Source organism: Manis javanica, chromosome 7 (assembly GCF_040802235.1).
Source record: "Manis javanica isolate MJ-LG chromosome 7, MJ_LKY, whole genome shotgun sequence".
NCBI classification, from domain to species: domain Eukaryota; kingdom Metazoa; phylum Chordata; class Mammalia; order Pholidota; family Manidae; genus Manis; species Manis javanica.
Window position 1 is genome coordinate 130,821,252 of NC_133162.1, and position 13,153 is coordinate 130,834,404.

General features: G+C 37.5%; 1 protein-coding gene across 2 annotated transcripts in view; it reads right to left on the minus strand.

Annotated features, from left to right (window-relative positions):
- SLC38A11 (solute carrier family 38 member 11) overlaps nucleotides 1–13,153 on the minus strand; it is a 54,837-nt gene that overhangs the window by 24,467 nt on the left and 17,217 nt on the right. For both annotated transcript variants that reach the window (XM_017655324.3, XM_017655322.3), the window contains one exon: nucleotides 10,930–11,009. In XM_017655324.3, coding sequence (XP_017510813.3) covers nucleotides 10,930–11,009 — 80 coding nt within the window. The remainder of the gene's footprint in view (nucleotides 1–10,929; nucleotides 11,010–13,153) is intronic.

A 13,153-nucleotide genomic window follows, 5' to 3' on the forward strand; every position in this document is an offset into this window, starting at 1 on the left:
AGTGCTGATACAAATGTCACTTATTCCTTTTCTTTCCTAATTTCTCTGCCAAGTAATAGCACAAGAGTACTGTAAACTGAGGTAGAGAAAGGATTAGCTAACCCAGTAATTGGATAAATTTTGAGACAGAATTTTTGAACCATCCTATATATCCCTATATATAAAATACATAGGAAAATATACTTTGAAGAAGACATTGGATTTTTTACTTAAATCTTCAGGCAAATTAATAATCAAAAGTTAAATTTGGACAGCTAATTAAATGTGATGGATGGAGCCACATAAATGTATCTTATTTCTCTCCTTAGGTCTCACTAAAATGCTACTAAAGGAACTTAAAAGGGGGATAAACCCATGGGAGAGTGGATCATGGAAAAGAGGCATCAGTGGAGAAGACATTTTGGGAAAGGAAAGCAGATGCTTACGTGGTAAGTGCTGAGAATGCAAGAAATTAACAAGCAGGTAGGAGCCAATGGTGAGAAAGAGCTGATTCACTCTGTAAAACCCCTGTGTGTGCAGTTCTCGGGGACAGCAGAGAGGCATGTGGGATGTTTCAGAAAAAGAAGAAAATAAAAAGGAAAGATCTGAGATCTTGGATATAGGGTAACTAACACAAAAAAGGTAAAAGTAAGTCCTAGAATGACAGTGCGATTGCAGACAGAAATCAGTCTGTCGAGAAAAGAGCAAGAGGACAGAGGCCCTGGGAGGGAGGTTTCCCAGAGAAATGATACAATTGGTAGGTTATCTTATATGTTTGAGCATTTGGAGAGGAGTAACAAAACATTATCAAAATCAAAGGCTAAACTAGGAGAAAATATTTGCAAAAGATACATCTCATGAAGGACTGTTATCCCAAATATATAAAGAATACTCAGAACTCAATAGTAAGTATACAAACAACCCAATTAAAAATGGGCCAAAGGCTTTAACAGACACCTCACCAAAGAATAAAGAGAGATGGCAAATAAGTCTATAAAAAGATGTTCCATGAAATGGGAGCCCTCCTACACCGTTGGTGGGAATGTAAATTGGTGCAAGCGCTGTGGAAAGCAGTATGGAGGTTCCTCAAAAAGTTAAAAATAGAAATACTGTTCTACCCAGTAATTCCCCTTCCAAGAACTTACCCAAAGAAAACAAAATCCCTGAATCAAAAAGATAGATGCACCCTTATGTTTATTGTTACATTATTTACAATAGCCAAGATATGGAAACAACCTAAGTGTCCATTAATAGATGAATGGATAATGAAAAGGTGGTACGGATGCACAATGGAATATTATACAACCACAAAGAGAAAAGAAATCCTGCCATTTGCAACAACATGGATGGATCTAAAGGGTATTATGCTCACTGAAATAAGCCAGGTGAAGAAAGACAAATACTGTATGATTTCACTTATTTGTGGAATATAAGAACAAAGCAAAGCAGAATGAACAAAACAGCAGCAGACTCACAGGCACTGAGAAGTAGGGGAGGGGTTGGGGTGGATCAGTATGGAGAGTGAGGGGGAGAAAGGGGCACAAAGCTTCTCAGGCATAATATAAGTTGGTCATGGAGTTAGTAGGACATCATGGAGAGTACAGTCAGTAGTTCTGTAATACCTCTGCAGTGGGCCTCAGGATCTAATAATATGGGTAACTGTTGAACCATTGTTCAACAACCACTCAGAATATACAATTCCTCAGAATGTACAATGCCAAAAGTGACCTCTAATGTCAACTGTGGACCTTGGGTGATTATGATCCACTAATCTAGGATCATCAATTGTAACTAATGCACCACACTAATAAGGAGGTTGATAATGGAGGAGGCTATGCATGTGTGTGGGAAAGGGGTATATGGAAAGATCTCTGTACCTTTGAATTTTGCTGTGAACCTAAAACTGCCCTAAAAAAATAAAGTTTTCAAATAAAAACCTATACTGGACATCCAGCTAAATATGGCTAAAAACAAAAACAAAAGCAAATGTTAATTCTAGAAAAAAACTGTTAAAGAAGAAAAAAAATATAATTATTTGATTTTGAATGTTCTGTTTATAGCTCCACATACTATGGTAGAAGAGGAAAGATAATCGAAAAGCTAAATCCTCGTCTACTTTATGATAAGAAAACACTGAGAATATAGAAATAGCAGTTATACACCTACTATGTAGAAGTAAAGATAGAAATACCAAAAGATACAGCTGAAATAGGAAAGGACTGATAGGAGCCTGCTCCATTTCATTAGAAGCCATTTGTAATATTAGATTTTGTAAAAACATGTGGATGTATTCTTTTCAATTCAACCATATAAAGTATAATCCAAATGAAAGAAGTATAGGGACAAAGGAGGATCCTTTAAAATGACTTACAAAGCCTCAAATAGATCATGGAAAGATAATGGAGCCTTAGTAAAGTTCAGATCATTTAAGGTACAATGCTTCAAGTGTTTTAATATATTTTATTATTAACATAGATAGTGACTGACTGACAGCGGACTGCAGTCTTGGTATGGCAAATATTTCCTAAAGACTGTTTCCCTTACTCTGAGAAAAAATCTAGTCGGCTGCTTTATCTTCTTTTTAGAAATGTTTTATGTGTGTGTTAGCAGCCTGGAAGTGGGGATGTTTGGGGGAGTTAACATTTATTTTGCAAAATTATTTTAGTTTGTATGCTTAGATTCAGGCATTTATCCAATTTTGAAAGCCAAACTCCACCTTACCTTTCCAACAGCTGTGTAGTAATAAGGCGAAGCAATGGGAAGCAAGTCCTGCTAAATACACCTCAGTCTTCACAGACTGAGGAAAACAAGCTTCAGGGAGATGGCGTCTGATCCCCAGAACATCAGACCTCCGAGGAGGAGGATCGCACATCGCACCTCCCTGTGGTACCTGCCCAAACGCTTTGCAGCTAAACACAGGCACCTTGCGCATCACACAGTCTCAGCGGAGCCTGTGTTTTGTTAAGGGAGCCTTACATGTTAACCTCTTCAACCAGACACAGCTGAGAGCCAAGTGCTCTGGCCGGCACCCAAACAGAGGCGGCCCGTTTCCTGTCACACCACAAGCTATTAATGGCACACGCAGATCTGCTGCCCGTGTCCCCAGCTCGGGCATCAGCTGGCAGCCTTCTGCCACTTCCTCGCTCCCGCCACACTTTTTTTCTGACCTTATTTTATCGACAGCTGCAGTTTACGTGAACACACCAAACTGTTCAGGAAAATTCTTGGGAATCACTCTAAACATCACAACTGACCCTTTTTTTTTTTTAAACACAAGTTTTCTATAAAGCTAATCTTGAGTTAAAATTTACATAAAATATCATGCTGATTTATTTTTGCCAAAATACACTTTTGTTTTTTATATGAATCGTATAAAAAGCTTGCACAGCTTGGCGCCATGAACATCACAAATACTTTTTCCCATTTGTAACACCAGCCACTTTTGATTCCTGTTCTATCACCAATTTCTTTCCTTTTTTTCTTATGATTGGCTCCAATTCTTCTGTCAACTTTTAAAAAATTGGATGTTAACTGCTTTTGCTTTTGTGAGTTAGGGTTAAAAAGAGCAGAGAGTGAGGAGGAAGAGGCAAGATTTCAGTTTTTAGCATAATAAAAACTTGTTAGAATTATGTGTTTTTGTTCTGCACTGTGTTTTTTCACAAAACAATTAAGATATAATGTGAGTTTATATTAAAATAAATATAGTTTCAGATGTGAGCCCCAAACCATTGCTTTCCATCCGGGGTCTCCTTGCAGTGTGCCTCCCCTCGCCGTACGCACTGTCCCTGTAAATCTTGTTCATATCAGCCTCTCTCTCAACTCCAGACTTCGCATTTCCAAAACTCTGAGTGATTTCTCCTTTTTCCTCTTTCCCACCCAAAGAGTTACTCAAAATCAAGGTTTTAAAATATTAAAGACCTAATATGTTTTCCCCAGACCTGCTTTCTCTCTTATCCTGGTTAACAACTTAAAAGAAGCTAGGGTCCTTCTCTGTTTCCGTAGCACCCTGCTCATAATTCTATTAAATAGTCTATTGAGGTTATTATCTTTTATGTGTTCATCCACCCCACCTCACCCCCAGTAAGTTAGACCTGCAGAAAGGAATTGTGCTATATTGATCTTCACAGTCCTTGTCCCTAAAAATGTGACGGGTCCATTGACTGAACAGATGCTTCCATTTTCTCCTTGGGGTGGTAAATTCTGAACCATCTACCAGACTAGTTATCCAAGTTGGAAAAGCGAGCATCGCCCTCTTTTTTTCTCTTGCTCTTCATTTTGAGCCCTGCCCTTATACTGCTCCAGGTGTCCTTTGCCTGGGTGCTTGTTCCGGAGAGCCTTCTTTCAGTTCTTCACACCCCCAAACCACCCTCAGCCCTGCTGCAAGAGAACTCCCACCAAAAGGGAGCCTTGCCCTGGCTACTCCCCTGCCTAAGAGCCTCCAACGGCCATCAGACTAAAGAGCACATCCGGGTTTCTCAGCTCCACACATAAAGCTCTCCTTTCTTGGTGGTCTCTGCCAACCTCTCTCTAATCATTTCTTTGCCCATTCTAGTCACACTTTCAGCTCAGAATCCCCAAAACTCTACTTACTTCCTAAACACAGAAGCCAGATGGGTGTTGGTGAGGGGAGAGTGGATTAGGAAAGCACCGTCTTCAGCAGTTTTGTGGAAGAGATATTATAGAGATATGACCATTGTTAAACTGTGATGAAATATATGAGGAGCGACATAAAAGCAAGATAGAATTTTGAGAAAATGTCCAATGGAGGCAATTGCATTTTTGTTTGATAGTTCTCCTCCCCAATGACAGGGTCCCCCCTCTCCCCATCACTCCTAATGTTAGAACTTTGAGCTGCTTTGGCCATGATACACATCACATCTCTAGGCCTCACACACTTCTGCCAACATGACTGGCAGACACTGCCAGACACTGAATAAATTGCTTGCTGGCTGGGAGAACAGGCTACTCCGTATTTGCTGTTTGGTTGTGAGTCTGAACCAGAAACCAGTCTGGCTTCTAATTGGAAATAACAGACAGGGGTAAACCACACTATGGCGGACATTTATAAAAATAATTGTTGATGAGTGGAAGGAGTTTCTCCAGCTACACTTATACTCACAGGGACTGGGCTGATCTTCTCTGAGAATATATTGTCTTGCAGTTGTTTTTTGTATTTTCATGTAGGCTCCAGTTAAATGATGGTTTTATCTGATGCTTCACATAGAGGCAATCTGTCTGGTAACACTGACCAGCACTAATAATGCTGTGGAACATGGAATCAGATGGCATTTTAGCAAATGAGTCAGCCAATTTTGCTAGCATGGAAGCAGCCTTAGGGAAATTTTCTTTGACAGGAGATGTTTTTGCATGACATTTTTATTGTCCCAAGATAATTTTTATTGTTTCATTGCTTTAGAATTTGGGTCAGTTAGTCCTCAGGTTAAATCAGCTAAGGTCAGAACACACATAGACTCATTTATTTATTCAACTGGTCACTCGATAGTTCTTTGCTGAATTCTCATTCTGCATTAGGCACTGTGCTGAGTGATGGATAAGACATGGAGTGGAAAAAGAAGTGTGATCCTGTCCTCATGGAGCTTACCACAAGGTGCAGAAGACTTAAAACACACAAGAAAACACATAAAAGATGAAAATAGATAATCTAACATCTAGCACGATTGTTTTATACCTATGTGCAGATCCCTTCTTACTTCCCAGGGTGACAGTTCCAAATTTAACCAATTAAAATATTTAGGCTCTAAACATACTTTTGTCTACTACATTCCCAGATAATAATCTCATCTCTGAAATGAATAAGGGCCCCTGGGCATGACCCCTCTAATCCCCTTCACTGTTTTTCACAATGTATCCATATTTTCCTATTGTTTCAAGAGGAAGAAGTATCCCAGTTCCTCTCCCAGGATTACTCTGCATTGTAAATTCCAACTTTTCAAGATCTCCTGGGGGACTAATGGCTCCATCTTTGGCTTGGCCTGTAACATGTTCAATATCTTCCATGCTAGAAAAGGTTCTTTTGTTGTTTTGTTTTGTTTTTAGCTCTCAACTGCCTTAAGCCACTGCTTCATCATGTGATGCTCTCAAAAAAAAAAAAGGAGGGGTGATTTACTAAACTCACCTTCCTGCAGTTAACTTACATCTCAATTCTCTCTGCCCTGGTTTGATTGAAACTCCTCAGTATCATTAGTTTCCTCTCTGAGTGAACGTCTGTACTCTGCACCATGCAATGGCTACTCCCTCCTCTCCTGGCACCATTGCCTCAGTTTCCTTTGGAACCAAACTTTCCTTTACTCTCAGGCTGTGCGCTTTGGTTGGGCTGACCCTGTCCTTAGCATCAAGGGTAGGCCTATAACCTACACACAACAACTCAACCCAAGCCAGGATGACAGGGTTTGTGACCATCATGGGTCCCCAGGAGACCCAGCCAGAACTAACACTGGAGGTGAAGCTGGAGTAAACTTGAAAGAGAAAGCTCTTTATTTTTTTATGGAGCTGGACTTGAATGGATGTAGGCTGGGACCGCTGCAGCTATATTGTCACAAAGAGGTGAAGCCTTTCAAACTAGAGCCAAAACAGGAAGCAAAGCCAAGAAATGAAAAAAGAGAAACTATGTCTGATGGTTGACAGTGCTCCTAAACCCAACCAAATTTAATAATAAAATCAACCTTGACCTTTAAAGTTGTGTCAGTCAATAAAGTCCCTTTTGCTTTAAACAGTTAGGGTTCAGTGGTTGTAATTTGCAACAAAAAGGGCAGTAATTTATAAATCATCAACAAAAATCAGTAGCTAGTAATTGAGAGAACTTATTATTATATTTTTCAAATACACAATCTTCCTGTCTGTTTCCCCATATTTTCCTGATTCTTTCTTTAATCCCCTCTGATTCCTTTTCATGTGTAGCAAAAAATTGTAGAATTGCAGGATTAGAATGGATAAGGAGTAAAGAAACTAATATGTATTGAGATCCTTAAGGAAAGCACATTTTATATGCATAAATAGTTTTTGAATGATACATATATTTTTTGCAAGTATTGAACACTACACTGTTGACTAAAATGCTGTAAAGAGATGTTATATAAAGATAAAACATTGTAATTTTAGACAGCAAGCTATCATTTCCATCCTGAATGTAAAGAATTGAATATTAATGAGGCATAGAATAAAGGTTTTCACAGTAATAATGTCTTTGAATGTAATCTGAAAAAACTGGGAGAACTGTGTTATTGCATTTTTATACTAGCACACTTTCTGAAAAGCAATTAAATTGCCTTGCCACTGCAGTTTTTAGAAAGCAAAAGGTTAGAAAATACAATAAAACTGAACATTATTTCCAAAAAAGAACTGAAAGTCATTGGACTGGGAGATATTTGAAATCATATCAAAAAGCAGAATTTATGGCCCTATGAGTTATGGAAAAGGAAATTGAATTGTGTGTTTTATTTTTAAAACACAAGCACTAAAAAGGTGTTTCCATAGTAACAAGGTCAATACCAGTAGCCATTCGGCACCTTCCTCTTTTCTGATAGTGGGTTTAAAGATCTTTTTCAAATACCACTTTAAAAGTGCTGTGAAAAAGTACAGCTTTTCTGATCGTTCATCTGAATCAAAAATGAGGACAAACACACACAGAGTATTGAATTTCTCATGTTTTATGGATTATAAGCACTTGTGGCTGTCATATTTTCAGAAAGAAGCCTGCCTGCCCAACTACGATGCCAACCCCTGAACATGGGATTTGATTAGCCTGATCGTAAGTCTGGACAAACAGAAGTTGTTTGCAGTCTTACTCAAACAAAATTAAAGGCAGCACAGTATTAAAAGACACACTTCTTTAACATCTAAATATTGAAAGAGTTAAGTAAATAATCCCTGTTATTAGAAAAACTGCAAAGACTCAGATAAAATATGATTTTAGAGAAATCTAAAGCCACTAGGGGAAGGCTAGAAAGATACAGGCCACATTTTGTTTATAACAGAAATAAATAGCTCTTTGGCCATAAAATCAATTCATTTAGTGCCACCAGGAAGTGGCCCCTCCTTCCTCTTTCCTTTCTATCAAGAGACACTGCTTCCATGGCAGTCATTTCTATTGCCTTTTCTTCCCCATTAAACCATGAGCCTGAGAGCCGAGATATTTTTCTCTTTGAATTCACAATAGTATCTTACATACATTTTGTATATAAAAGATACTAAGAAAGATAAGTGGAGAATGAATCATGAAAAATAATGATACAACAGTAACCAAAATAACACAAAATCTCTGGTCTATTTTTAGAATGACCTGTCAGTTAAAATGTGTACCCATGATTTTAATCTGTTTAAAACAAAGAGATTCTGGATCTTCGTTCATATAGTCACAACTGCCAAATAATGAATCAGTTGTCTGGCTCCTATACCAATTCCTTCAGAATCTCTGCAGGTGGGGCATTGGCGTCAGCTTTTCTTAAAGCTACCCAGTTAACTCTAATGTGAAGCCAGAGTTGAAAATCATTGCTTTAAATTGTTCTCCTGGGGCTTAATTAATGATCAATTTATTTACCGCCAACTTTAAGGACTTATTTTTTTTCCCTCAATATTGTCTCCTGGTACTATATTTACCAAATCCACAAGGCCTTTTATTAAAATCAAGTGATTTAATCTCTAAAAGCACTTTTTATAATAAAATATTCAATTAAAATAGTTGTCTTATATTATTAAAATATTTAACCAAGAGTTATTTACTGTATTCTGTTCAATATACTTACTAGCTTTATGTTTGCTGTGAATTCAGCTTTTTAAAATTAGAACTGAATATAGTATCAAGATAATAGATAACAAATTAATGTTAGTAGAAGTTAACAATTGCTTTTGTGCTTTTATGCTTACCTTCCCCAGGCCTATCATGCCTTTTACACCCTTATCTATCTGGAAAAATTCAGACTCATCTTTCAAAACATCCAGATCATGTCTCTCTTCCTCCAGGAAGCCCTCCCTGATTCAGACATTAAGCACTCCGTGATTTGGCACTGCCACTGCCACTTGTTTATGCTTCTGTTTTGCACTCCTCACACTGTACTGTCACTTCCTTTTTCTCTTTTTTGTTTTTAAATAAGTCCCATCTCCATACTTGACTGTGAACAGCTTGCATAGGTGCTGATTTCCGTCTCTGCGCTTTCCCTCCCAGGGCCCAGCAATAGGAACTGGGCATTGCTTACAAATAATAGGCATTCAATAAGTGTTCAGTAAATGAAAGGATAATGGCCACAGTGGAAAGAGCCAAGTGCATTTCCAGAACACTATTGCCATGGACTGAATTGTGTCCCTCCACAAAATTCGTATGTTGAATCCCTAACCCCCAGTGTGATGGTATCTGGAGATGGGGACTTAGGGAGATAATTAGGTTTAGAGGCGGTCATGAGGGCAGGTCATTCTTGATGGGATTAGTGCCCTTGTTAGGAGAGACACTAGAGAGCTTGCTGTCTTTCCCTGCCTAGAGGACACAGCAGGAGGGCAGCTTTCTGAAAGCCAGCAACATATCCCTCACCAGAACCCAACCATGCTGGTATCTGCAGAAGGAGATAAAAATAAAATTCCTGTTGTTTAAGCCACCCAGTCTATAGCATTTTATTCCAGCAGCCCAAGCTGACTAATACAATTATGAGCTGGGATTATCTGAAGAGAACATTAATATAAACATAGAGATATGTATGCTTTTTCCTTTCACCTAAATTATTTAAGAAATAGGAGTTTTATCAAAGTAAAGGCTGTATCAAATACAGAGAGACTAGCTTCTTCATACTTCCTTACAAATAAATTTGAGGCACTATTTTTGCTATTTTCCCGAGAGACTAAAAGCCTGACATAAACATCTGCCGTTGAAAATGAAGTGATTTGGCGGGACGGTAATTAATCAACAGAAAAAAAAGAAGTCACTCTGGGGAATGCATTATCAATGACAGCTATTTATCAGGTTTCCTTTTTATCCCTCACAGATAACATTCATCAAACACCCAGTGTATTCCTTGAATTGTGCTAGACATATCTTAATTTTATTTTGTCTTATTTACGATGGAGAAAATGTCTAAGGTCTCATGGGAATTCCATAATGTATTATTTATGTATTTGTTTATTCAACAAATATTTATTGTATATTGTGGGAATCCAATTTTGTGTTTAAAGCCGATTTAAGCTAGTTCCTTTCCAGCCTTCTCTTGGAACCAAAGATATAAACTACCCAGTCCTTCTCTGGCGAAACTGTTCTGCAATCAAAGCACCAACAATCGTGTAGCTTCGACCAGCAATACTCATAGTCTGAATGATGCATAAGTAACATTTTTAAAATTTGAGGAACCAATACCAGGTTGCCAACTTTTTTATTTGGCCAAATAATGACATTAAAAACAAACAAAAATACCACTACAGCTATCACCGTCATTCACCAATGACGCAGCATTTTAACACAAAGTAATCATATAATCTTAGCAGAGAAGAAAGGGTGGTTTCAAAGTGACTATACTTCATTTCATGGAGAAAAACATCCACTATCTTCATTTATTCTCTTCATTTCAGCCTAGACTGGTGAACCTTTGTTAAGAACAAATCAATGTCTAGTGTAGACATAGAAATTTCTGCCAATTATGACTTTTCGTCTTGAGAGCTCTATTTTGTTCCTGTTTTTCACTATTCCAAATTCCTTCCTTATTCTAATTCTTAGGGCTGGACAGTATAATATTAGTAAGTAAACTCAGTTTAATCTCATCGCTACACAGGGTCCAACTGGAAAGAAAGTGCATATCTGCTTAGATAGAATTCTTTTCCCTCATTTTGTCAAAAACTGAAGATAAATGATGCTTCTGGTACCATGACTACCTTATACTTCAGCATGTATGTCATGTAAAGTATCTATGTGAAGGCTATAAAATGAAGACCAACCAATACAATAACAAAGCTTACATGTATGGACCCAAGGAAACGACTCTTGCCATTACAATTCCAAGAATCACAGTTGTTAAAACTGTAGAAATAAGAGAGATCTACAAAAGAAAAAGTAAAGATATTGTCAATTTAGAACAGAGATTATTTTTTGCAAATATTAGGTGTTTCTCTTTTTATTTGAGGGAACTTCTGCACAGTTTTTAAACGTGATCTCTTACTACTTCATTCTTATCGATTGGTGTTGATCAAATGAAGCATGAAACTTTTCACCCAACCATCGTTTTAGCTTCCCCCCTTTCCCCACAGGAGAACATGTGTCATGCATGACTATTGTAATCTTGCAACATGGCTTTAAGTATTTCTAGTGTCTTCCTGTGTAGAAGACAGAGCTGGTGATTTCAGTTCATGAAAGTAAAAGTGATGGTATGTTTTCTTCTCTGTTTTCAAATACCATAGTGCTGACTGGTGTTGACTTGGTGTTGACTGGTGCTTTTTTCTTCTATCTATAATTGCTTCTTCTGCTTCTATATCTTTTCGTCTCCCTTCCAATGCAACACCGGCACACCCGCCCACTCACACACATTTTTGGGGCACCTCTGCCTTTTCCTTTCTGCTGTCTAGCTCCATTAGTTCATTTTTTTCCTATGTGGTTTTGCCCTTTGGTCTGGACTTCTCATCTTCTTTGCACCTTCCTTTCTCTTCTGTCACTATTTCAACTGGTTAAAATATAAACCAGTCTGTGAGTGTAATGGGTTCTGGGCACTCATTACATTAGAGCTGTGCTGCTGCTCTTAATTTTGTAACAGATAAGCACAATTTAGACATTTTTCTCTGATTCTAGAAATACATAAATATATATAAACAACATATATACATATAAATGGAATATATATCAAGTTGCTTTTGTTTTCTTTTGCTTGTCATTAACATTGTTTTCTGGATTGTTAGTTCTTAACTAGAAAGAAGGTTCTACTATGAGTCCTCTAATCAACTGAGGAACAGAGGTATTAAGTAAAATTCCCAAGGTCATACAGCTAGAAAGTGGCGGGGGAGGGGCGGAACTCAAATACAAGCAGCCTGACTCCACCTCAAGGCCCCCTGATACCTCTGCTTTGCTCACTGAAAAACTATTCAGGTATTTCCATATGACACTTTTAAAGGACATTTAGGGAAAAAATGTTCAGGTATTAATAATATAACAGAATGTTTGCTTTCTTTTCATTAATGTTTTGCGTTCTGCTCTCTGAAGGTAACATTTATGTCTGCTCTGAACATGTAAAATGAGAAATAGTTCGGCCATTTCAGATAATTCACATACACACACCCATAAAACCCTTTTGAGACACTCTTGTTTCTTTCTGGATGCCTGTGAGAGAAGGACGGCAGAGTGGTCAGGAGTATCATCTCCATTCTCAGCTCTAGCTGGACAGAGGGGCTTAAGAACAGGATACACCCCAAACACCACACGGAGGGACAAAATTCAATCAACTGTTGGATTTTCAAATTAAAAGTATATGAACAGCTCTTTAAAAAAATTTTTTTTCAGAATGCTCTGCATAATGTAGATACAATACCAGTAATGTTTTGGGTAAAATACAAACATTCCTTGAGAGGGAGTAACTAAAATAGAGGCAGAGGTTAATCTATGCTGATGAGCATATATGATGAGCTGAGTGATTATTTGGGTGGTTTTGTGAAGAATAAACCATCATTTCACTTCAGCAATATGAGTCATAAATATTGGCCCAAGTTTCAACAATTAATCAATCAATACATTGGCATTTAAATTCACTGGTTGAATTTAAACAATGTAATTGTAATTGTTTAATTAAACAACAAACAATGTAATTTACAAAACATTTTAAGCCAATGAATGATTCATCCTTCCTTCTTAAAGTTAGTTCAATTTTAAATGGTTTAGACTATAAAAATGATAGAACATTGATGAAACTAGACTTGGTGTATAGCTCTTTATATATTTAAAATTTAAGGTGTGCTGTCTGATGTCAAAGTTATCTACTTTAAAAAGGAAAAGAAAGGATGTATTTATTTCACGGTCATCAGCTATTTAACCATCAGTTCCCCAAAATAAGATAAGAAGTCAAGTACAGTTTACTCTAGTATAATTGTAAGTAAACTAGAAGAAACAACAGATGAATACTGAAATTAAGGACTTAACTATAAAGAAATTGGCTATATAGACAGTAGCTTAACAACATTAATGCAGGTAAACATGTGCATT